This window comes from Psammomys obesus, unplaced genomic scaffold (genome assembly GCF_907164565.1).
Source record: "Psammomys obesus unplaced genomic scaffold, mPsaObe1.curated_primary_1811, whole genome shotgun sequence".
Lineage (NCBI taxonomy): Eukaryota > Metazoa > Chordata > Mammalia > Rodentia > Muridae > Psammomys > Psammomys obesus.
The window spans coordinates 3121560-3146119 of record NW_026585626.1 but is presented as its reverse complement, the minus strand read 5'-3'; the positions used below and the strand labels follow the sequence as shown (position 1 = coordinate 3146119).

The 24560-nt window shown below is 43.6% G+C and overlaps 1 protein-coding gene across 3 annotated transcripts in view; it reads right to left on the bottom strand.

Annotated features, from left to right (window-relative positions):
* Rcan2 (regulator of calcineurin 2) overlaps nucleotides 1–24560 on the bottom strand; it is a 204764-nt gene that overhangs the window by 57050 nt on the left and 123154 nt on the right. Inside the window, exon 1 of one of the 3 annotated variants that reach the window (XM_055612332.1) lies at nucleotides 22940–23258. The exons of the other annotated variants lie outside the window; for them this stretch is intronic. Coding sequence (XP_055468307.1) covers nucleotides 22940–23026 — 87 coding nt within the window. The 5' untranslated portion in view covers nucleotides 23027–23258. Of the gene's footprint in view, nucleotides 1–22939; nucleotides 23259–24560 lie in introns of those variants that run through there. 3 annotated transcript variants of the gene reach the window in all.

Below are 24560 nucleotides of genomic sequence, written 5' to 3'. Positions count from 1 at the left end.
AAAGAAAGAAAGAAAGAAAGAAAGAAAGAAAGAAAGAAAGAAAGAAAGAAAGATCAGAGAGAAAAATCTGCGTGGGAAATTGAGACATCTTGTCTCACAATGAGAATCTGGGCCGTATTTCTTTCCTGTAGGAGGAAATGAGAATCCAGACTGTGGTGTTAAAATGGAGTAGGTGTAGATGGAGGAAAATATTTATCAACATGTAGTTAACACCACTGGTTTTCAAACACAGAGATGTGGGGTTGTTTCAACAAGAGCAGATCAAGCACGCTTGGCTAACAGAAAATAGCAGGATTCGATAATTGAAAATGCTGTATTTGTTTCAGGCCTCGGTGTTTGTATCTGTGCAGTGGGCCTGTGCCTTCCTTCGTGGGGTGGCTGCTAGGAGTGAAATGATGTAAACAGGGTAGCTCTCCAGTCAGCCATAGATACTTGTGTTCAAGCACCCTGGAAGCTTGGCTACGAGAAAATGATTCAAATAGACATTATATTCCCTAAGCTAGGACCATCGGCTCTCCCAGGCATTGGATACACTCATTCACCACAGCATCCCATCAACACTTCCAGCTGGTAGCCTACTGAAAGCACAGTCTGTCTCTGTGGACCGACACTGGCAGAGATGGTATTTATAACCATCTCTGGTGAATACAGGCTGGTGAATACAGATTATAAGCAAATAATCTATTAGAGCTGATAGGATGATAATACTGGAATGGTGGAGTGATGCAGAGTGACTTAGGGAGTTAGGGATGAGCTTCTTTAGCTTTCATGGTGAGAGGCCCTCTGGGAAACTGGTAAAACCTTGGGGACAAGGGCCAATCACACAGAAAACCTAGGGAAGATCTTCAAGAAGAGAAGCTACCAGAATGCCATGAACAAATAAGAGAATAAGCTAAGAGTGTGGACAGCAGATCAATATCACATAGGCCTCTTAGGCCACAGTGGTGCCCATTTTTGTTGATTCCAAGTACAACAGAGAGTGAGGGGAAGGTTTCGTGCACAGAGGAACATGACCTCTATGCATGTTTTGAAGTTATGCGGGTTTGCAGTTTTGAAAGATCACCTTCACTGCTGAGACTGGATTATAGGAGAGTCAGTGTTGAGCAAGGGGCCCTAACTCATGCAAATGGCTGAGCATGGCTTGGCTGGCAGAGTGCTTGCCCAGTGTACCCAAAGCCCTGGGTTCTGTCTGAAGCATTGCATAAATTACATGTGGGTTGTTCATGCCTGTAATTCTAGCAAGCATGAGGTAAGGTGAGGATGTCTCCAACTTCAAGGTCATTATGTCCTATATAGAAAGTTTGAGGCTATCCTGAGCCCCATGTTAGTGAAAATAAGACAAAGAGAGTGAGTGTCTAATCTAGTTTCCAGTGTCACATGGAGAACAGAAGGATTGGAGTCCCTGAGGTGTATTTCAACAAGAACAGGTGAAGTACACTTAGCTACAGAAACTAGCATTATTTGACCACTGGGAATGTCTGATAGGCTCTGTGCAAAGGAACATTATGGAAGAAGGACAGGCAGAATGTAAGAGGCAGAGGATGGGAAGAGAGAATGCAAAGCCCATCTTCCAAGCAGGATACGGATATGACAGCCACGGACCTACAGCAGCTGTTTGACTGGTCCTCTGTGGATCCCTAGACACTGGGCATTCTTGACAGTCAGCTATCAGGCATGGGGACAGCTCACAGGGACTCTACCACATAGTGTTGATCTGTTGGTAACTGACAAATCCTGGGCAGGGAAGGGAAGAGATCCAGCCATGTTCCCACTGTTGAGGCCCCAGGATCTGACGTTTAATTCCAAACTTAGGATCACAAACATGACCCCCCCCCCCAAAAAAAAAGTCTGAGGGACACTAAGCAACACCAAAACTGGAAAATAGGGGAGTGAGACTTACAGCAGGTAGGGCAAGGGCTAGTAGGGATAGGGAAGAGATAGGAGAAGGCTAGAAGAACCAATATATATATATAATGTGTATGTATGTATGTATAAAATTGCAAATCAAGTAAGGGAACAAATAAAGATATCGTGAATAATAAAAATGAAAGAAACTATTGTAGGGTCTGAGGGAAGGTGCTGGACAGAAGCTAGTGTGAAGGGGGTGAGGAGTACAGGTTAGAGTTGGGATTGGCTTGCTGAAATGATGCCAGTGGCTGGCTGACAGGCTAATTTTCTAGGATGGATAGACAAGATGGTAGGAAAAGGAGGTTTTCATGGGGATAACTCAGCGCTCGATTCTGGCCAAAGAAAGTGAAAATACTGCATTAGGAAACAAGCCACAGCACAAGTCCCAGCACCAGCAGACGACAACGCTGAGTCACGTTAACTGTGCCACCCGGGTGAGGTTCTGCAAACTGGGCTGCCAAAGTCACCAGGGCGGCACGAGTTCTGCCATTCTGCAGCCCCGTTGAGATTCTGCCGCACCTGCAGAACACACTCCCACATTCTCCCAATAAGCTGTCATTTCTGCCTAAGCTAGCTTTTCAGCTGGTATTATAGCCCCACAGACCTTAAGAGATCCGTGGTGTTCAACAAAATCATTTCTAAGGTTATTTCCTGCCCCGCTATTTTATGCAACTAAGCATTATTATTTTTGTTGTTGTTCTTGTGAAGTCACTACCTATGGTATCTGCTGAAGCAGACGGCCCTGGCCGTGAGCTCAGTGGGCATGAGCTACACGGAGACCAATGGCTGACCAGGAGTGAGCCCTGACTTTGGGAGAGGGACCATGGTGAGGGTGGCAAGCCGGGGACTGCAGAAATCTACCTTCTTCCTTTACCGCACTGCTGGCACAGCTCAGGCAACACTGGCAGACCTCTGTGGAGGCTGTGCAGACTGCCGAGTTCTTTCCCCTCTTTCCAAGGGCCCTGTGTCATTGAGCAGGAAGAACACAGGGTATGTGTCTTCATCTCGGTCTTGGGAGGAAAGGAAGTCATTAGAGTCACGGACCTCCAAGGTACACAAGGTGCCCTTGGCAAACCAGCCATTCCTCCTCTTCTGAGGGCAGAATAGCTTACTTTCTAGACTTGGTTAACTGGGAGAGGTGAGCTCTGAGGTCTAGGTTTCCTGGGTCTGTGCCTAATCTTCTTAAGGTGAGGCTGCCTCTTTCATTTCAAAGGATGTCCTGGACCCCTCTCCTAGCAAAATAGATCTTTGGCTTTCTATCCTAAACGTTGATCCTTTTAACTTTATTTTTAATTGAAGTCTAAGGACACACAGACAAAACACACCAGCTCGCCTGGGTAGTTAACATATAAGAACTAATTGCCCTGTAACCGCCACCCACTACAGTATCTTAGAAAGCTCCACGTTGCCAGGCCAGCTATGAACCACCTCACCCAGATCTTGGGGAAGCCATTCTTCTGGCTTCCATCACTATAGATAAGTTTGGCTCGTCCCGAACTCTGTATGTCACTTTAAATGCTGCTTTCTTTTAGTCTACATTATAACAGGAGGTTCTATGTAGAATATATAACTATACATGCCATGTAACTACACATAAGCTCAGTTACCTGTTCTCCTGGTATGGACATTCGAACATATTCACTTTTGTGAATGAATTTCTATAAACATTTTTTTTTTTTTTGTTTATGTCTTCTGATAAGCATATGCGCTCATTTACCTCACCAAATTCAGTCACAGGGTAGACATATATTTTGCTCTTGAAGACGCTGTGAGTGGTTTACTGAAACAGCTGTAATAATTTGCCCCCTCTTAGAAATGCATCCGGTCATTACATGATCTTGTCAGTGCTTGGCAATGGCTGTCTTTTTGCTTTTATCCACTCTGTTGACTGTGTAATGGTGTCTCAGGATGATTTTAATTAGCATTTCCCTGAAGACTAATGTTTCTTTTTCATTTCGATATCTTCATTTTTGAAATGTCTGGTCATACATTTTGCTCAGTTTTTTAAATGACTATTTTTTTTTTTTTTTTTTTTTTTTTACAATTCCTTTGTACATTCTGGGAACACATCCCTTGTCCAATACATAAAACATGAATGTCTTCTCTCTCATGTGAAGCCTTGATTTTCATTCTGGGTGATATTTTTTAATGAATAGGAATTCTTTTAAATATTTCCTTTCATTTGTTTACTAATGTTGTGCTCGTGCTTGTGTATGTGTGCCTGTGTGTGTATGTGAGTAGGGATCATAGGACAGTTGGGTATTGGCTCTCCCTTTGAACCATGTGGGATGTAGGGACGGAACTTGGATGGCCAGCCTTGACAGCAAGTACCCTTGCTCACTGAGCCATCTCACTGGCCTGCGTTCTTCATTTTGAAGTCCAGTTTTTCTACCCATTACGTTTAGTGTTCGTTGGTCTTATTTCAGAAATTGGTACCTACTCCAAACCTTGCTTCTTTTAACTCCAGAAGATCAGAACGTCTCCACGTCTCCTGATGACTTAGCGGGTCTGTGAGATGCTGGTAACTAAGTTTGTCCTCAGCTACAGGAGACACAGGTGATGAGAAGGAAGCAAAGAAGTAACAAGGGGTAGCGAGTGGAGGAAAGGTAGGAATCAGGGCATGACACAGCATGCCCGTAATCCCAGATTTGGTGAGAAAAGGAAGCTTGGGAGTTCAACACTAGCCTCCACTTTATTAGATCCCATCTCAATTGCTTGCCCCAGAGCCAATCATAACAAAAACAAATACTGAATTAAAACCAGAAGGAAAGTCTTTTTCTTTTTGAGAGAAATGACAGACCAGTGATCAAATCATGTGTCGCACTTAACATTTTCCACTGGAAGCATCTCCAGGCTTTTGCGGAAGATGAGGTTCAAAGGCCCCTTGAATAATTACTATAATTTCCTGCCTATGCATGAAAGAGGGGCTCCTGAAGAGAAGCATGCAATCGGAAGGGGTCCAAACAACCTATGTCTTCACTGCTCCATATTCACCTGTTGTTTCCTGTCAGTACAGTCATGGCCACACCGCTTAGTTCCACGCATGTCCTGACTAGTTTTATACACTTTGCAACTTGGGAGCGTCTCCTCCATGTCTGCCTCATTCCAGGTCAGGCTTCTCTGCTGACATATCCTAAGAACTCACTTGCCAAAGAGCAAGAACGTAGCTTTTTAGCCTTTATTGTCATCTTCAGCTACCTTCTTTGTGAGTTCTTCATGGTTTCTTCTGTCTCCTAACAACATCTTCGTTGGCTCATCTCAGCTTCTCCTGGCTCAACTGTCACCAACTGTCTTCTCTTCTTACTCTGCTAGCCCAATCCACTTTCAATTGAATCTCTTTTCTTCTTGTCTCTAGCTGTAAGCAATCCTCCCTCCCCCCAATGTCCTACCCTTCTGTCTGTCTCCTGGATCCTACTCCCAAATCCTACTACTGGCCCCTGCTGGGTTTTTTTTGTTGTTGTTGTTTGTTTTTTGTTTTGTTTTTTTTTTCCCTCTCCTATTCCCAGAAGTCCAAGAGCCAACTGACACTGAAGGGCATAGGGTCATTTAAAGGGCCAGGCACAAAAAAAAAATTTCATACTTCCCCCCTGTGGCATCTGGGATCCAAAGAATACATGCACTTCCTTTCTCTTCCTGGACAGAATGTTCTGCACTGCGTGCTATACAGTTTCTTATGCTTTCCTTAAAATTCAGCCACTAATTCCAAGAGAGAAGATCTGCTCCAAACCTGCCCTTACACGTGTCAGCTCCCCTCCCCTGTGTTCCTTGCTACCCAGCCCCCAGCCCTGCTTTTGTGTTCTTAGTCACTGCTAAGGAAATTGCACTTAGCTTTGATGTTTGGCTCAGCTCTCTGGAGAGCCCAGGCTAAGATGACAATAAATAGGACTTTTGCTTAATTGATGTAGTTTCATCAGATTTCCAATGTGGGTCAATTTTTACCCTGTTATAGCTTCAAAGGAAAACTCACACCTTTTACTATGAGTAGCTTACACCCAGGCAACTACCTTATTCATTTGTTTCAGAATCAATGAAGCTCTCGCAACCACAGGGCTAAAAGCATTACTCCGTAGACAGTTGACGAGGTGGGACCAAGATCAGGATCAGCCTTTAAGGACATTCCTAGGCCAAGACATTAAACTTAGACCAATTTGATCTATAAGAAACATGCTACGAAGCTGTCTATTACCCAACTGGGACCCCATCCTGTTCTCAGCTGGACTTCTTTGGTTACAATCTCTTCTTTGGATGCTGTCCTAGCTCCCGGTGATTCATAAGGGCTCAGTCCACACTGCTGAGGGGGTCAGGAGGGAGCCATTGGCAGGTGCTGCAAAGGGTAGTAAAGGCAGCATGCTGCGGAGCGGCGGGTTTAGAGCAGTGCAGAGCTATTGTGAGTCTCTCTCTCTCTCTCTCTCTCTCTCTCTCTCTCTCTCCCTCTCTCTCCTGGTAGAAGTGAACATGGTGAATAGTATGTAGTAAGTCAGCGGAAGGTGACATCTGAGAAAGCTGTATGTCCCCAAGGGTGGCCAGCTCTCAATCAAAGGAGCCAAATGATGAGTGTTGTCAAGAGATGGTTCCATCTGAATCCCTTCCCCGCTAGCCTTCTCCAGGTCCAGTGACCACGCCATGACTGAACATTCTAGAACAATGGCTGCCCTATAAAACCCTCAATATCCCCATAGCCCCAGGGAGCTGAACTTTCACAGCTCAACTGAATACGTGCTCTCACCACAAGCATTATCATCCTACCAGCAGCAGAAGCACTTCTAAAGGAAGTGAGGCACCAGGAAAAGGGCAGAGTGAGGACAGAGAGATGACAAGGAGGATGGCGATGGTGACATTTACATAGCATTTGGAAAGTCAGCTATCTCTGTTCCCAGAGCCCACTGGTATCCCATTTTATCCCTGCTGTTCTCACACTTCCTGTACTCTGGTTGATGTGCTAGTCTTCTCACTAGAGAGCTCTATTTTTGAAATTCTTGAGCCTCAGTGCAGTGCCTTGCTCACTGTAGGGCTCCAGTCTGCAAGCACCCTGTCTTCTCAGGAAGCCTGCCTCCCACTGTCGAAAAGATATCTACCTGGTCCTCCTCTCCCCCTCTCCTCTTTTATCATTTTCTTCCTAACACGTGTCACTCCTACTATATTATTTAACTTAATGACTTTGCCTATCATTTCTCCTCTGTCACTAGAGAGTGCTTAATAGAAAACACCTTCATTGCTTTATTTGATGAAACCTCTTTATATTAGAGTACAAACGGGGACCATGAAAAGAAGACTCCTCCTCAAGAGAATAGAATCTCTTGTCTGAATGGAGACCTAACATTCCAGCTGGGCCTGGTCAATCACCTGGCTAAGGGACCACCCTTAAGAAGGCAGGCCTCCCTTAAGACATGCTAAAGAGATAAACAGAGCAACAGATCCTTTAATGAGATACTGTATTTTTCCTTCCCAGAACTCCTGTCCCTAGCACAGTCCCTATGAGCAGCCATGATGTCTTTTCTCAGACATATGTAACTATTTTCTGTTCATCCTTTTTTTTTCTTTATGTTCAGATGCTGGCCTGAACTTTAATTTTTTTTCTGATACCTTGGGCTTCCTTATTGCTTTTCTAAAGCACCTCCCACCACCACCACTGCCTTGTGGCTGCTTCTTCAGGATGTGTGAACTCCATACCTTCTTCGAGTAAGCAGGGCAGCTTCCTTCCTTCTCCTACATTCTCCTTTCCCTGAGAAGCTGCTGAGATTTACAGCTTGCCTGACCTGGGGGGTTATCTTTTAAACACTAATAAAATTATCCTTAGGCTTCCATTTGAGTCCTTTTTTTAAGTTATTTTATTAATGGGACTAAGATTCCCTAAGAAAGGCCTCTGATTTTCTAGCATTGTCAGAGTCAGGTCTGGAGAATAATGGATACATTGTCGGAATTAAGAACTTTCATCTTTAGATCTTTTCAGTGCTTACTGCCTACTCTTGTAGTTCCAAATGTTCATAGAAACTGTATTTTTTTTTTTTTAACAAGCATTGTTTTGTAGTCCAGACTGGCTTCAACTTTATAGGTTTTGTTTGTTTGTTTGTTTTGTATCAGCTTCACGTGTTTGGGGATTATACATGTGTGCCATCGTGCCTAGCTTTAAAAACAGCATCTATAACTCATTATTAGCTATTTGTTTTATGCTTTGTCGGGTACAATGCTCAGTGATGGAGAACAAAGATGAAAGAGAATAGGATCCCTGGCTCTAAGGACATTACTGATTGTGTTAGAAGGCTACTGAACCACACTGCAGTAAATATGGTGAGAGAGTAGTAAATGCGAGGTAGTAAGGAGGAATGGAGGAAGAGGCAGGAGGGTTTTAAAGATCAACTAGGATTCCTATAGGAATCAAAATCCTGAAGAGCCGAGCCTTCATGGACACATGGCACTCACTAAAGGTATGTATAGAGAAAGAGGAGGCAGGGAGTCACAGTGAAGATAAGAACAATAGGCATAAATGCCTATGTTCATATGATGATGTAATTGCTTCAGCATTGATATTTAGTATTTATTCAGCAGACACTTTCTGTGTTCCCATTCCATGCTGCTCTGGGGATTAAGACATAAACAAATTTCTGTTTCTATAAGGCTTGAATTTTGGTGGAAAGAAACAGATAACGGACAAAATGGATAAGTGAATTAAAAGTGTTTGAAAAAATAAGTGCTCTGATTGAAACAGGAAAAGAAAGGAAGTGAGCAGAGACATGGGAATAAATGTACTGCCATGTATGAGGTTCAAGTGTTTTCTTTGTTGGTTGGTTTGGTTTCTGTTACCTTTTTCATTTTTAGATCATCTTTTAGCATCCTCCCCGAGAGGCTGGTAGTTGGTGTAGTTGGCCTATAGTTTTCTGGACTGCTTTAAAACAAGCAGGAAGGGGAAAGAGACCTCCATGTGGTAAAGTCATTATAACATTAATTACACTATTAATCCTATGAAAGCTCAAAGCAACTGTGCAATGTTGTTATTGCTCAAAGTTAAGCTTGAAGTCTATAACCAGTTAGCCGTGCGGCCCACCCATCCATCAGGGTGGCTGTCGTGACAGCGAAGGGTGGGAAAGGCTGACAGTGCTTCAGCAGTGCCTACAATAACAGAGTATCGATGGATTATTCTAGATAATACAAGCCCTGCACAGTAGCTGCAGAGGACCCAGATGGTACTCAGTGTCCAATGATCTGTTACTAAAGCATCTACAAAACCGAGGGAACTACCCAAATGGACAGCAGCCCCAGAAAGCAGTGTGTGAGATGCCCACGGGGCATCAGTTACTTTTCTCATGGTTTTTACAAAATGTCCAACAAAAGCAACTTAAGGAAGGGAACACTTAATTTTGTATCACAGTGCATGGTGGGGAAGTCACAGTAGCAGGAGGCTGAGCTGGTGCTCAACCGCTTTCTTCCATTTACTCAGCACAGGACCCCACCCCATAGAATGGTGCCACCCATCATAAATGTGGGTCTAACCCCTTCTCAATTTGCCTAACCTAGAAAAATCCCTTATAGTCATACCCTACCTGGCATCTGTTTCCTAAGTGATGGTAGATTCTGTCAAGTTGACAGCTAATTTTAATCATCACAGACAGCAAACACCCGGGTCTACAAGCTGACTAGAGAAAGACCTGACTGAGCTCTGGTACAACCAACTGACCCAGAAACAGTAGCCAGACTGGAATCCTGGGATATGTGCTTTCAGGCTTCATTAGCTTCTTCCACTTAGCAGGTGTAAAGCTAGGACTTGACTGGACACGTCTTTTATTTGAAGGATGCATCTTGTCAGTTGCATAGAAATCACCACTGGTCTTTGAATATCCACTTTATCCTCCTCTATGTTTAAGATAATCCTGATTTTTGTACCTGGGCATAAGACCACTTAGAACAAGATGATGTTCTCAGCCTCTCTTGCATACGGATGAGTCCAAATACCACACTCTATCCAGTTGAGGATGAAGTGGTATGTGCAATGTTTGAAGTCTGTTCTTCCAGGTCGGGATGGGAGGGATGTGTCTCATCCCCTTGCTGCCTCCTTCATTTCTGCTTCTCTCATCCAACCTTTGTCTTGCATCTATTCAGCATGAACCACTGAGCATGTACCATTGTGCTGCAGAAAGACTAGGGCATGCTGTGATGGTTAAGTGAAATGACACATTGAACTTTTCCTTTGTAGATGGCCAACTTTGAGAATGTTATCCCATAAGAATATGTTAGTAGTAATAACTGGATTTCTCCTGGGTGATGGTGGTGCTCATCTTTAATCCCAACACATGAGGGGCAGAGACAAGTGGATCTTTGAGTTTGAGTCCAGCTTGGTCTGCAGAGTGAGTTCTGGTAGGGCTACACAGAGGAACTGTCTTGAGAAAACAAGAAGAAGAAGAAGAAGAAGAAGAAGAAGAAGAAGAAGAAGAAGAAGAAGAAGAAGAAGAAGAAGAAAAAGAAGTTAAATTTCCATGTGTATGTATGTTGATTGTATGTCCCAAGAGCCATTTATCTATATTTTTATTTTCTTTTTACATATGAAGAAAGTAACAAATAATAAGAGCTGTATCATTCTGCCTCCAGAATAGCCTAGAATATTCTAGATGCGGCACTAGACATGACTGGATTTCTCATCTTCTTGTTTGGAATGTGGAGGGCACCAAAGCAGAATAGCCGTATAAATAATACCCACCTATAACTCCAAGACTCCGTTTTGTCCACAGAGCACAAAGAGCAGTGCCTGGAGACCTGGTTTTAGATTCCTGATCCTAGAAAACCACGAAGATCTTACGCAAGTCATATTAACGCATGCTCCTCTCCCACAAGCCCCATTGAATGAGAACCTAATATATCCTCCAGATGATTGCCTTCCTATTTTAATGTTGTCCCTTATTAGAAATGCAGAAGAATAACTAGAAGGCAATCAGCGTGCTTCAAGGATCCTGGTACGCAGGGGCTGAGTCTCACTGGCTCTCTCTGTCTGGGATGTTGAGGCCATTTCTTGTCTGTTTCCCCCTTGGCAGCATTAGCCGCAAGTCACCAAGAACTTTCAGTCTGATCAAGTGACAGAGCTCTGATCTCCCCAAAATGCTGCCATACCCCAGTCCTGTTGAAGTGGAGGGTGTACTCCAAACTCCTTCCTAATGTAAGACCAGTTTTGGTATGCATCATATCTACTCCCCAGAATCACCCTCCACGGCATTCCTGGCCTCTTGCACACTCCTCCTGGGGAAACATCCTTCCACCTGTCTTTGCTTCACCTGGTGAATACTTTCTTAACATGTAAGACTATAACTCCATAATTATCCTTCAAGAATGCCTCCTTTTATCCCGGAATACTAGCTGACAACCACTTTCAGTCCCCTATAAAGTAGAACCAGAGCAAAGCAAGGCATTTCCTCATTTCTGGGTTTCTATTTCACTGCTCTACCAGCCTAGGAGGTTGGAACGATGTCTCCCGTTCCACCATTCCTAGGGATAAGTACCCCCTCCTTTATCTCACTTGCTCTAGCGTAATTGTGAAGGTGTACTCCTTAAAGCCCCACCACATGACCTATCACGATACCCTCCACTGGCTGATCATCTTCATCCCAACAAATTTGTATTTTTTTCTTTCCTGTGGGAAATTCATCAGTAAGAGTAACCTTTAACCTTATCTGTCTCCCTCCAAAGATCAAGCAGGTTTCCCCGCCATTCCTTTGCAACAGAAGTATGTATCCAGTTGTACCCAAATTGTGATACACTTGAAGCAAAGACACTTAATCAGTGACATGTTTGCCCTGAAGGCACTCTGAGTTGGATCCCCTGACCCTAGGTGAAAGTGCAAGGTGGCATGATTGCAACCCCAGTGCTAGAGAGTCAGAGACAGAAAGATGTCTGTGGCTGGCTGACCAGACACCCTGGCATCCCTTGTGAGTTCCTGGGCAATGACCTTCTCAAAGGAATTGAACACCATTTCTGAAGATAACAGGCAAGGTTGTCCTTTGGCTTCCACAAACAGGCACACAGAGGCTCATGTACACACACACACACACACACACACACACACACACACACCTGCACATATACACTTAAAACATGAGCAAACTTGATTCTCTCCTTTGTTATATAATTAGGAGAGTAATGCCAGGAAATGATACTGTTGAAAGAATGTGGCCACAAGGTAACACACTTTCAAAGACAGTTCAATTCTTTGGAGGCTGCACAATCCTTACTGTTGTTAATAATGTGCTTAGTTATCTAGTGCACCATTTTGCTGACCACACACATGGAATGCCTCCTTTCAAAGGGAGAATATAAAACACACCATCCACTCTCTTTCCCATCAATAATTCAGATTTACTGCTTATTCATTCGGACATTGGACGGTAGGGCTTTTAGTTCAAATTTTATTTTTAAAATATTCCAGAACTGAAAAACCATTTTTTTTTTACAACAGAATTTAGTAAGCGTTTGAGGAGAGTGGTCCATAGCATCATTTTTAGGGCAAGATGCCTATGAAGCAAAAGAGAAATAGAACTCAGTTTGGGTAATTAATCTAATTTCCACCTATCTCCACAGTTTTAAAGCAGAAATGAGATCTGAAGGTCAATATTGAAAGTATTGTAATTACAGTTTAGCATTACTGTGATGAGATCAGTCTGTAATTCCCTTTAACATTCCTGCGCAGAAGGAGGTGTTTAAAGATATTTTTGAATAAATGGGACCTGAGCTCAACCTCTCCTTTTCCTTAATGGGTATCTTGCTTTAAAACCTCTGTTATTTTCGTGGAAGGTTCTCCCTTATTTAAGCAGCTTTGGTTTGCTCTTTCTGCCCAGCCCTTGCCAAGTAATGGGGTAAGTATAGTCAGGTGCTTAGAACTGCAGCCTACTGTGCTTCTGCTTACAGACGGGGTCCTGTGCTATGACCTATGCTCCAAGGGCAGACCCAGCACAGGATGGAGAGAGTAGCATTCCTGAAGCCTGCACTCTAGAGAGGAGCTTGGAAAAGCACACAAACACACAAAATGCAGCCTTGTGACTGTTCTGAAGGCAAAGCGGATAGGAGAATGGGTTAGTGTGCCATGTTAGGTGTGGCAAGTGAAAACTCATGGCGCTAGAGGCTGAGGGTGTGACACTGTTCCGATAGAGCCTGCTGGCATGCAGGAATCCTGGGTTCCATCCCAAGTGCCATACAAACCATGCATGGTAACACATGCCATTCCAGGCCAGCGTGGGCTACTTAAGACTGTGGCCCAGGCCTCAGAGAAGTATCAATGATAAGGCAGAAAGTGAGGAACAAGTCATGTGGATGTATGCTGAGCTGGCTCAGTAGGATGCTAGGACAGGGAGAATATGGTCAGATAGCGTAAGACAGCTGGTATAGGGTCTTCTAGGCCTGGAGAGCCCTGACAATTACTTGGGTTTCCCTCCCTCTCATTCTGGCAGGAGCCATCGAATCTCTGGCTCCCATCTTGGTTGGGGCAAGGGTTCTATGCCTGAATAATTTTCAGTTCCATCTAGCTATTTCCCCTTCAAAAAGTATCAAGAGTTGGCTTAGACCACACTGTTTGGGTCTGGGAAGTGTGGACACCTTCTGTTTATCCAGACCCCCAATTACTGCTATGTCATGCTCTAGTGGGGGCCTTGCCCATGGAAGCTTAAAAGGATTAGGAAGATTACAACCAAGAGAAGAGAACACACACACAAATGTCAACACCCTTAGGTCACCTGTCCCTGACTGTAATTCTGTTGACGTGCAGAGGCAGTGACTTCTACTGCAAGGCTCTGGGATCTCAATGACCGTGAAGTGAGGGCACTATTGTACTGGTGCACAAAGATTTGTTCACAATCGTAGCAAAGAAATTTGATATGGTACAGGTTAGGTAGGTAGGTAGATGGATGGATGGATAGATAGATAGATAGATAGATAGATAGATAGATAGATAGATAGATAGCCTTGAAAAGAAAACTCAAAACCCAATAGAAGTCCACTAATGGCAGTGGAGTGTCGCCTCAATGGCCACCATCATGGTTGATCTAGCTGGCTACATGACTGTTCCCTTCCTCCCTTTACCCATTCGTGTGCATCCCTGTTGAAGTTGTGCGCACGGTCAGAGAGGATGACCTTCTCAGCAGAGGACTGATCCTCTAGACTATAACAGTATCTGCACCCTCGTACCGGAATCCCCACAGATGTTCTCAACCATCGTCTATCTGTTCCCTTGTCCAGCTGTCATATTGCCTCTTTACATCTCTAATTTTCAGTTGAGGACACTGAGTCATAAGAGCAGTAGGGGTCTTTGCCTTCCATTATACCACCCATAAGGAGTTAACTAGAAAAGTCTGACCAGGATGTCTTACTCTAGAACTTTCTCACAATGTTGTCAGTAAAGGAATCTTCTTCAGAGGTCAAAATGGCACTGTTCTTTTCGGGAAGGGGGAAGAACACTGGTGAACACAAAGGCCAGGAAGGGGAATAACACTGAGGAACACAAAGGCAGGACGGTATAGTGCCCAACAGGTCTGCTCATCTCTCTATCCAGAGCTGGGCTGAGTATGTGACCCTAGAAAAACTTCAATACACATTTGATGAATGAGTGAATGAATGAAAAAGGACTTCATATAGTCCTGACAAATGGCAAATGATCGATATATTGTTGCTATTCTTAACTTTCCTTATTGCTTATATATCCTGTTCTAGAAAAAGATAATGCTCTTAGTCAGTCCAGAAAGGGATAGTGAAGTCATAGAAGGAAAAATCGATTCTATTAGATGCACTGTTGATGCGGCTATAATAACACACCAAGAGATCTTATTTTGTGTCATGAGCAAGACCCCAGTCCAAGTCTTCTCCCTTGAGAGTCTGATATTTGTTTTGCTGGGTAGGTTTCATAGGGAAAAGCTGAATTCTAAATAATACGAAAAGCGCTAACCTCAAAGTAAAATGCCATCATTTCTGCCTCCATCATCTTGTTCTCCATACAGTTCTTCGCAGTTCATCCATCACTGAGTCCATGGGAAAAACAAATGGGTGGAATACTGTGAGCCTTGAGCATCAGGCTCACATCAAACCCCAGAAAACTTCCTCCCACCTTAATGTGTCTCTGACTCTTTTGCCTGCTCTTGGGACCCTTTTCCTCCTCCTGAGTTGCCTCATTCAGCCTTAATATGAGGATATGTGCCTAGTCTTATTGCTTCTTGTTACATTGTGTTTAGTTAATATTACTGGGAGGCCTGTTCTTTTCTTAAGGTAAATGGAAGAGCAGTGGGTCTGGGGAAGAGGGGAGGTAGCAGGGGACTGGGTGGAGAGTTGGAAGAGGAGGTTATCATCTGGATGTATTATATGAGAGAAGAATAACTAAAAAGAAAAGAAAAAGAATTTATAACAAGATTCTCAAACAGATTCCCAAGACACAAAATTTATATTATATACTTTACATATATATGTTATGTTAAAATATAATAATATAATATTATTTACGATACTGGAATATATAATAAATATATATATATATATTTAAACAAAATCTCAAACAGGTGCCATGCCTTAACTTGTCATAAACCCTTGGAATGTTGGGCTATTCAGTACAGAATAGCAGTCTATAGTAAATGTGTTCCTTTTAACTTAAACACATCAAGTAATAATAAATACTTCTGAGGTCATCTTCTTCCTGGTACATCAATTCCAAGGCCCATAAGAAAACATTAAACAGACCATTATAATTTACTAGCATTTGTATTTACATAGAAGCATGAAGGAGGCTCCAAGGACATTCTGAGTTCTTCATTCAAATCTGGTTTTCTAAGAGAATACTTTTAGGGAAGGTGCTGTGTTTTGTTCTGTTAGTAAATCTGACACAAGTGTTATATGTAGGAACTAAAGTCAGTGTCACAATTTCCAACAGTGAAAAAGATCTTGAAGCAAATAAGCAAGCCTGTAGCTGAATCTCAGCCTGTCAATGTCATTAGTTATGACAGCGTGCTTTGTCTGTCTCTGATGTAACAAGTGGCTGAAAATCCTTCTCAGAGAGCCTCTGTCATTTGCACAAAACTATCTTCCCCTCATTTGTCACTTTGTTTGGGGGCAAAAGAAAAACTTGAGCACTGCAATTTTGAGTTTCTTGATAAATCTTAAATTATTTCCAAAATGGTATCAATTCTAGACCATGTTATTCATCGTCCATAGCAAAATCCTGTTTTGCTAGTGTTTTAGAATCTGTTATATGCATGATACCCTTCACACACACACACACACACACACACACACACACACACACACACACCGGCACACACATATACAAAAACACACAACTTACTTCTAGTTTTCATTAACCAGAGTTGCTCTAGAAATGTGAAGCAAACACCGCTTGTTAACACCAGCATTGCTCAGTTGCACATTTCAGCTACTGAAGAGGTAGCATGAATAACTCCAGAGAGTTTGCCATTTCTGAACATTAAGCTGCACACAGTGCAAACTAAGATAAGTCACCATGCAGATGCACAGGTTTTGCTGATGCTCAAAGTGGTTGCAGAACCATAAGATAACGGTCACAGCCAGACCTTCACCTAGCTCTTGCAGAGAGCTTCAGAAGTGGTCCTGAAGCCCCACCTGCTCTAATAAACACCCACCAGCTCCTTCTCAAGGCAGCTCCTGATAGCCCACACCTACGTGCTCATTTGAGTCACTCTCTTCATCATTGTACTGCTCTCACCAGATAATACAAGTCAGTCGAAACTCCCAGTGGTTCGAACTCTGAAGAGATGGTGTTGTACTAAGAGGCTACAGAGTGCTGGTTTCTTCCAGAACCCACTCAACTGCATGACACAGCCTGTGAGTCAGTCACCAGTACTGTTAACAGACCGCACAAAACAGTCTCTTTTTTTCCCAGCATGCTTATGGAGCATCTGGGATGGTTAAGATATATGTCCAAGGTCATATGGGTTGGAAAGATACTGGGAAATGCTCCAAAGCAAAAAAGACAAAGTAAGACTCTCTAGTGACCTTAAAATGTGATCATTGGTGACAATACATGTGTTCTCAAAGGGCATTCTATTAAATAGAGTAAGTACACAGAGAATGGCTATCACCCGAATGAACTTGTGCGTTTATAGAATCTAAAAATCTCTCAGGGAGGCTCAGGAGCTCCTGGTGAAAACACAGCTACCCGAGGCCTGGTGGAGAACACGGAGAGAGGGTGGCAACGCACCCAGTCTTACAGTCAGAAAAGATGGATGTGGGTGTTCCCTTGCATATAAGGTATTGTATGTCTTGAAATATCTAGTGGACTGAAGTCTAAATATTTCCTGCAAAGAAAGGATTGTTATTTGACAGGATGGATATGCCAGGGAACCTGAACTGGCCATCATATAGTACAAATACACATTAAAATATTACATAATTATACACAATTATTACTTGTCAGTACAAATAAAAATAGAACAAGAATGGAAAAGGCTTTGGATTTTTAGATTGTAATCATGTACAAAGAATTATTATAGGGGCTGGAAAGATGCCTCAGTGGTTAAGGGCACTTGCTTCTCTTTTAGAAAACCTAGCTTCAATGTCCAGCACCAAAATGCTGATCATAATTGTTTTAAACTCCAGTTCCAGACCCAGGGATCTACACCTCCTCTGCCCTCCATGGGCTCCTGCACAGAAGTAGGGCACAGACATATACTCAGACATGTACATAAATAGACATTAGTCCCTGATGAAAATGGCAAGATGTTAAACATGGGATTTGTGAAAAAAAAAAAAGTGAATGGAATGGGTTCTTTTTTTAATCCCCCATTACCTCTACCTGGAATGATTTTTGTCTAAGATCTACACATGACTTCCTGGACAATTTCTTTTAATGACAGCTAATAAGTTGCCACCTCCCCAGAGAAGTTCTCACTTCCTACATATTCAGTAGGATCTCTTTCCCCCACTGCTGTTTTCCCTCATGTACTAACTGTCTGCCTTTCACATGAAAATGTACACTCTCTGAAGGCAGAGGCTGCCTGGCCCATCCCTCAGTGCCAAGAGCATTATCTGGGAGATAACCATTTACACATGAGCTCTTAAGTGAATAAACAAATGGTCGAGGCCTGAAAGTTCTTTAAAACATCTATACTTCCTATGAGAGTTGTTGTGATTCTTGTTTGCTCTAGTTAGTAAACTGGAGGTCTGTGAGATTTCTGACTTCAATACAGTTGTCCACAGAGACAGGGATGGATATCTATCTAAGAGTCAGAAACACCATAGCCTAGAGAAAAAAAAAAGCTCTTGTTGTTGTTGTTGTTGTTGTTGCTGCTGCTGCTGCTGTTGTTGTTGTTGTTGTTGTTATTGTTCTCCTCCTCCTCCTCCTCCTCCTTCTTCGAAGGAAGCAATCATTGCCAAGAAGAGGAAGCCCCAGATCTGCATGCTTTCTGGGAGAAGAGAACACTATACGGAGCCACCCAAGCTTTGGGAATGCTGCCCACCCACAACCACTAGGAATGTTTACTGTTCACCCAGAAGAGGCAGATAAACTGCAGATGTGAACTGATCAAACAGTTTTGGGCAAGTAAGGCATTTCTGACAGCCTGAGTATCAAAACTGCATAGATTAAGTCTTAGCTTGAGGCATCAAAGCCATTAAGCAGAGGCAACAGTTGGCTGACCTTGATATACCAATTTATGACCAGCAGAGACAAGATACTGGCTTAATATGATGGCCTATATTCAGGTTCCATTCATACCAGATATTTTAGAAGCTCTGGGCACAGGGCCTGGGTATCATCAATATTTTTAAAAACCTTTCAGGGATAGTAATGTTCAATCCAGCTTAAGAACCAGAAGACAGTGAACAGCCAATTTAATTATTACCCTTTTTATGGAGTTTGGCTCTTGGCGAAGTGAGATGACTATTTTCAGAAATATGAGAACATTAAAAAAAATCACCATGTCCCCCATACACACATCCTCACATGACAATTTATCATAACATAGTCTTTCTAGTGATGACTGCAAATTTGTAGGTCTTCATTCATGTTCTTGTGCTACTAAATAAAATAGGTAGGTTCACAAGCCCACTAATGATGGGATTTTCTAGAGAAGAACAAATATGGCTGACTACCAGTGGTCCAGTTTTCTCCTATACTGTCACTCTAGCAGCTTTGAAAAATCTTCAGGGGATTAAAGTTTGAATGGTCTCCTTCGCACCCAGATAAAATCCAGGTTGGAATGGCTTTTCTGAGACACCGTGAGAAAGAGTATGTGCACGGCCTACATCTCTCTCACCTAAACCACAGTACTTGCAGGAATGCCCATTGTCTGCGTCTCCTTAACATGGCGGTTTTCCTCTAAGGATTCCATAGGGGAGGGGAGACCTGTGAAACCATGAAAAAGTCTAAGGTTGAGTAATCTGCATGGAGACCTCCGATATCATTGGCCTCAAGTATGTTTCTAAGAGTTATTTCATTTTTAAAAATTGCTTAATTATTTTATGTGCATGAGTGTAGTGCCTGCATGTATGTCTGTGTTAGGTGCCCACGCAGGACAAAAGAGGATGCTGGGTTTCCTGACACTAGAATCACAGACATTTGCGAGCTGGCTTGTGGGTATTGAGAATGGAACTCAACCATATCTCCAGCCCCTGTTTGTTTTATTTTTGGTTGTGTACGGGGCGGGGGGGGGGGGGGCTGCTATTGCTCTTAACTGCTGAACCATCTCTCCAGTCCGTATTTATTTGAATTTGTGTGTGTGTGTGTGTGTGTGTGTGTGTACACACACATGTGCGCGTTTGTGTGTATTACCAGGAGTGGGAAGGAAAGCGCTTTCTGTGTTCTGAATTAATCCCTGTACTCCATGCTGGAGTTGGATTTCTTTGGCTAGTTCATTGGACTTCCCTGTTTTTCAGAAGATGTTGAAGACGATGGCCACAGTGACAGAGACAGCTGACATTTATTGACAACTGAATATAAGTTGAGGATCATATTTATTTTTTTCTCTGAATGAGCCAATATGGAGGGGGCAAGGAATTAACTGTCCCCATATTACAGATGAGAAAACAGGTAAAAAAAAAAAATCAGGATCATCTCCACAATAAACAAAAATATGTGGCTCAGAGATGTTGGTGGAAAGAGCATGTAATCCATCCCTCAAAACTTTATGTTTCTGAAGAAAACTGGGGCTTTTTCATGATCATCCATCCTGACTTTCTCCCTTCCCCCTTCTGGCATCATAGACAATATACTGCAGTCAAACAGACTGAATCACTCAAGTGCAGGGTAGTAAAACTCTGCCTGTCCTTCCATGAAGCCACCCAAAGCCCTCTAATTAAGAACTCTTTGTCTCTTTAACGTCACAGAACAATCTCCGTCTGCATGAACTACTAAGTGAGAGGTCATTTTATTTCTTTGTCATAGAGACATACAGTGTATGTGTGAGTATTTGAAATCCCTCTTTTAAAAAAATGCATTCATTATTTATTTATTTTATTTATTACAGTTGATTCACTTTGTAAACCAGCTGTAGCCCCCTACTTCATCCCTTCCCAATCCTGCCCCCCCTCTTTTCCTCCCTTGTCCCTCCCCGAGTCCACTGATAGGGCAGGTCCTCCTCCCCTTCCCTCTGACCCTAGCTTATCAGGTCTCATCAGGACCAGCTGCATTGTCTTTCACCGTGGCCTGGTAAGGCTGCTCACCCCTCACGGGGAGGTGATCAAAGAGCCAGCTCCTGAGTTCATGTCAGGGACAGTCCCTGTTCCCCTTACTAGGAAACCATCTTGGACACTGAACTGCCATGGGCTACATCTGTGCAGGGGTTCTAGGTTATCTCCATGCATCTTCCTTGGTTGGAATATCAGTCTCAGAAAAGACCTCTGGGCCCAGATTTTTTTTGGTTCTGTTGTTCTCCTTGTGGAGCTCCTGTCCCCTCCAGGTCTTTCTGTCTCCCCTTCTTTCATAAGATTCCCTGCACTCTGCCCAAACTGTGGTACATGTACAAAATGGAATACTACTCAGCAATAAAGAACAAGGAAATAATGAAATTTACAGGCAAATGGTGGGATCTAGAAAAGATCACCCTTAGTGAGGTAACCCAGAAGCAGAAAGACACACATGGTATATATTTACTTATAAGTGGATATTAGACATATAATATAGGATAATCATACTAAAATCTGTACACCTAAAGAAGCTAAGCAAGAAAGAGGACCCTGGGTAAGATGATCAATCCTCACTCAGAAAGGCAAATGGGACAGACAATGGAAGAGGGAGAAAACAAGGAACAGGCCTACCACAGAGGGCCTCTGAAAGACTCTACTGAGCAGGGTATCAAAGCAGATGCAGAGACTCATAGCCAAACTTTGAAGTCCCTCTTACATCGGTATAGAACATGGTTTACTGCAGGTAAATATATACTAATAAATATTTTCTTCACTATTGTTTTTTGAGCTTCAAAGACTTGGGAGGTGCTTGTGAGATCTCTGGGACCGGATATAGATAAGAGAAGAGAAAACAAAACAAAACAAAACAAAACAAAACACCTGGTGAGGACTGAGTGACTGTAGCGTTTTACTCTCCATGCTAATCCAGCAGGGCTGGAGGATGACGCTAACTGATCCACAGTGGACTTTAAGCTAGCTGTAACCTTGACCCGGAGGGAGTCTTGTGGCCTCTGTCCTCTCAGAGTGCTCATGCCACATCAAACTGGAGGAACTGGGTCTCTCACACACACTTCCATTCAGGAGACAATGACAGGCAACCCCAGACCTTTCTCTCTGAGGTCTTCAACCCTTCCTATGACAGGTGGTAGACTGCTGAACTGACACTGGAATAAGGGTTGGGGGATACGGAGATGCCTGCTTCACATCTGAAGAACAGCAAGCCAGAAGACTGAACACATTCCGAACGAGTGTGCAGGGCTGCAGCTTCGAGTGATACAATCATGAGCGGGCTGGTGACATGTTAAGCTCCACATGTGAGGCCCCAGCATGTCACCTGCATTCACAGCATTAAAGAATTTGAGGCTTCAGTAAGGGTTAGAACCTCGATGGCCCATGAGTGCGTAGCATAATCTTCCCTTTCTTCTTTCTGCTTCAACGCAAGCTACTGTCCTCCCTTCTCAATCTCTCTCTCTCTCTCTCTCTCTCTCTCTCGCTCAATCACTCTCTCTCTTTCTCCTTCTCTTCCTCTCCTTCCTCCTCTCCCTCCCTTCCTCTGCCTCCCCCCCCCTTCCTCTGTGTTTATAAATAAGAAGCTTGGCTAGTTCTTTTGTAGAGTGTGAGAAGGAAAGAGTCTCCTTTTACAAGCACAGAATTTTTTTGTAATAGAAAACCGAATTGAACAAAAAAAAAAATCCCCAAGAGAATCACTGCTTTGAGAGGACAATTGCCCACAACAGACACGACTGCTGCCTGGCAAAGGGCTGCTGTGTGCGTGGCTCTAAGCCTTCGGATGGAAAGATGGATTTCTGCCTGAACTTTCTTCACGGACAGCTGTGTGAGGGAAACGACTTGCCGCTTTTGCACCTGACAAAAGCAACTTCAAACGCTGCTCTCCGTCTTCAGATTTCTACACACCGGAGATTGACACTGCGGTAAAACAGCTTTTGTTCATTCTGAGGACCACATCACAGGGTCTTTAAGTGACATGTCATGACTAGGTATTGTCCCATTGTCAGGGCATCCTCAATGTCCTGGTGATCGTGTGTGTACTTTCTTCTATTAATCAATGATTTAAAACCCCTCTCAATACGAAATATCCAGGACCTACAAATTACTGGTACTAATGGAGATACTGTAAAGAGAATAGGAAAACATGTCTCCTGGGAAAGAGGTGACCACAGATCACTTGATACAGAAGATGAGAATAAACCGACCATGCAATATTCAGGCACATTAAATTCAGCATGCTGATCTTTCCCAGCTTATTCAGGCTAGCATCACCAAGCACTTTCACTTGTCTTCGTGGTACAAACAATAAAACTACAAATGATTAACCCAAGTCCTATTTCCCCTGTACTAGAACAAGCTTTGCCAAGTAGCCCCGGGAACAGCAACAATGAGAACGAACACTGCAGCTGCGTACCTTAACCTCCTGATTGGTAAAGACCTCGACATCCACCACACAGGCGACCAGAGTGGAAACATCACAGTCCATGCTAGGGGCTGGCATTCCCCCCTTTCAGAATTCTCAGTGAAGAGTTAGGCAGCCTCAGAGTTGAGAGTGAAGAGACGCCTCTGCCTCTGGATAGATGCTGTTGAGGCCAGGTCCTGGTGCTGCCCTGCTCCTAGGGGGTGGGGCGCGGTCCTGTTTGGAGGCTCAGGCACCTGGAGCCTGCTCCCGCTGCAAGCAGCCTCTGAGGCAGCGAGCAGAGTAAAGAAGGGCCCCGGCTCTCTCATGCCAATGACATCATCACAGAGACCGACACAAGCTCAAGCTGCCTCCCCCAACACACACACAAGCCTTTTATCTCTAGGCAGTGCAGTAAAGCAAATTGAACATGATTACGTGCTAAATCCGAACTCAGACTAAATCAATTCAGGCAGCGTTCTTGAGGAACTGAGTCATGGCTGTTGTTTCAGCTTATGTCCGCAAAAAGCAGCAGGGGGTAAAATCTGACAGCAGAGGTTCCGCTTTGGGAAGAGAGGGCGAGAATCGCTGGACAGAGGAGTCTCCCTAGGTTAATGTTTGACAGTTTTCTGCCCGTGACGGTAAGCAGGAAGTTGGGGCATTTTGCAGCTTGCCGGGGCTCTGTTCACTGCTCTGAACTGCTCAGAGCAGCCACACATGTCTGGGCACCCGAGTTCATGCCAGACACGGGCTGAATAGAAATCCATTAGTGGAGGGAATAAAGCGCTGGTAGTCAGTCACTGAGTTAGGCTGCTGGGTAAAAGGGGGAAATTAGAGGTTTGTGCAAATTCTATTTGAAGAACAGCAAGTACAGACGAGGGACTCAAAAGCACCCTCCTAAACTCAGCATTCCGGGCTGTCTCCAAGGTCATTCAGACCAAACGCCCTCAGTGGAAAGGAGTTGCAGTGGCTGTCACACCCAGGGACAGATGGCAGGGTCTAATGGGCAAATTCACTCATGTGGGTCATTGTCACAGCCTCCGGGCTCTGCTTTGCCCGAGACTTTGAAGGGACACTTCTCCTTGCTTTCTCTTTGCCCTGGTTGTGAAGCCCTGAAGGGCAGGGATTGGCTATCTTGAGCCTTTCAGAGTGCCTGGCAAAGAGGATGTTACATGTGTAATAAGTAAATCAATCAAGTGGGAATAGCCTTTTTTTTTTTTTTCACAGTAGGAGTGAGCAAAAGAAAAATACAAGACTGGTTTAAACTGCATCACTAGTCACGCAGGTCTCCTGAAGAGAACACACCAACACCCTTACAGGATCTATCCCAAATAGAAAGACAGCTGCCTTTCCAGTGGCCAGCAGGATATCATGGTTTAGAACAGATTGGTGCCTTTCCAGTACGTTGTTGGATAAAATATTCTAACTTTACCCACAGATGAGGAGGGTGGAGTGGTATTTTAGGCTGGGGGCTGACATTTTGTGCTTGGTCTACACTGGATCACCTTTGAATGTCAGCATTCCTTTTAATCAGACATTTTCCACACTAAAGGTAATTCTTCTGAAAGTAAATATTGAGACCAGGGAAAGTGTGTGTGTGTGTGTGTGTGTGTGTGTGTGTGTGTGTGTGTGTGTG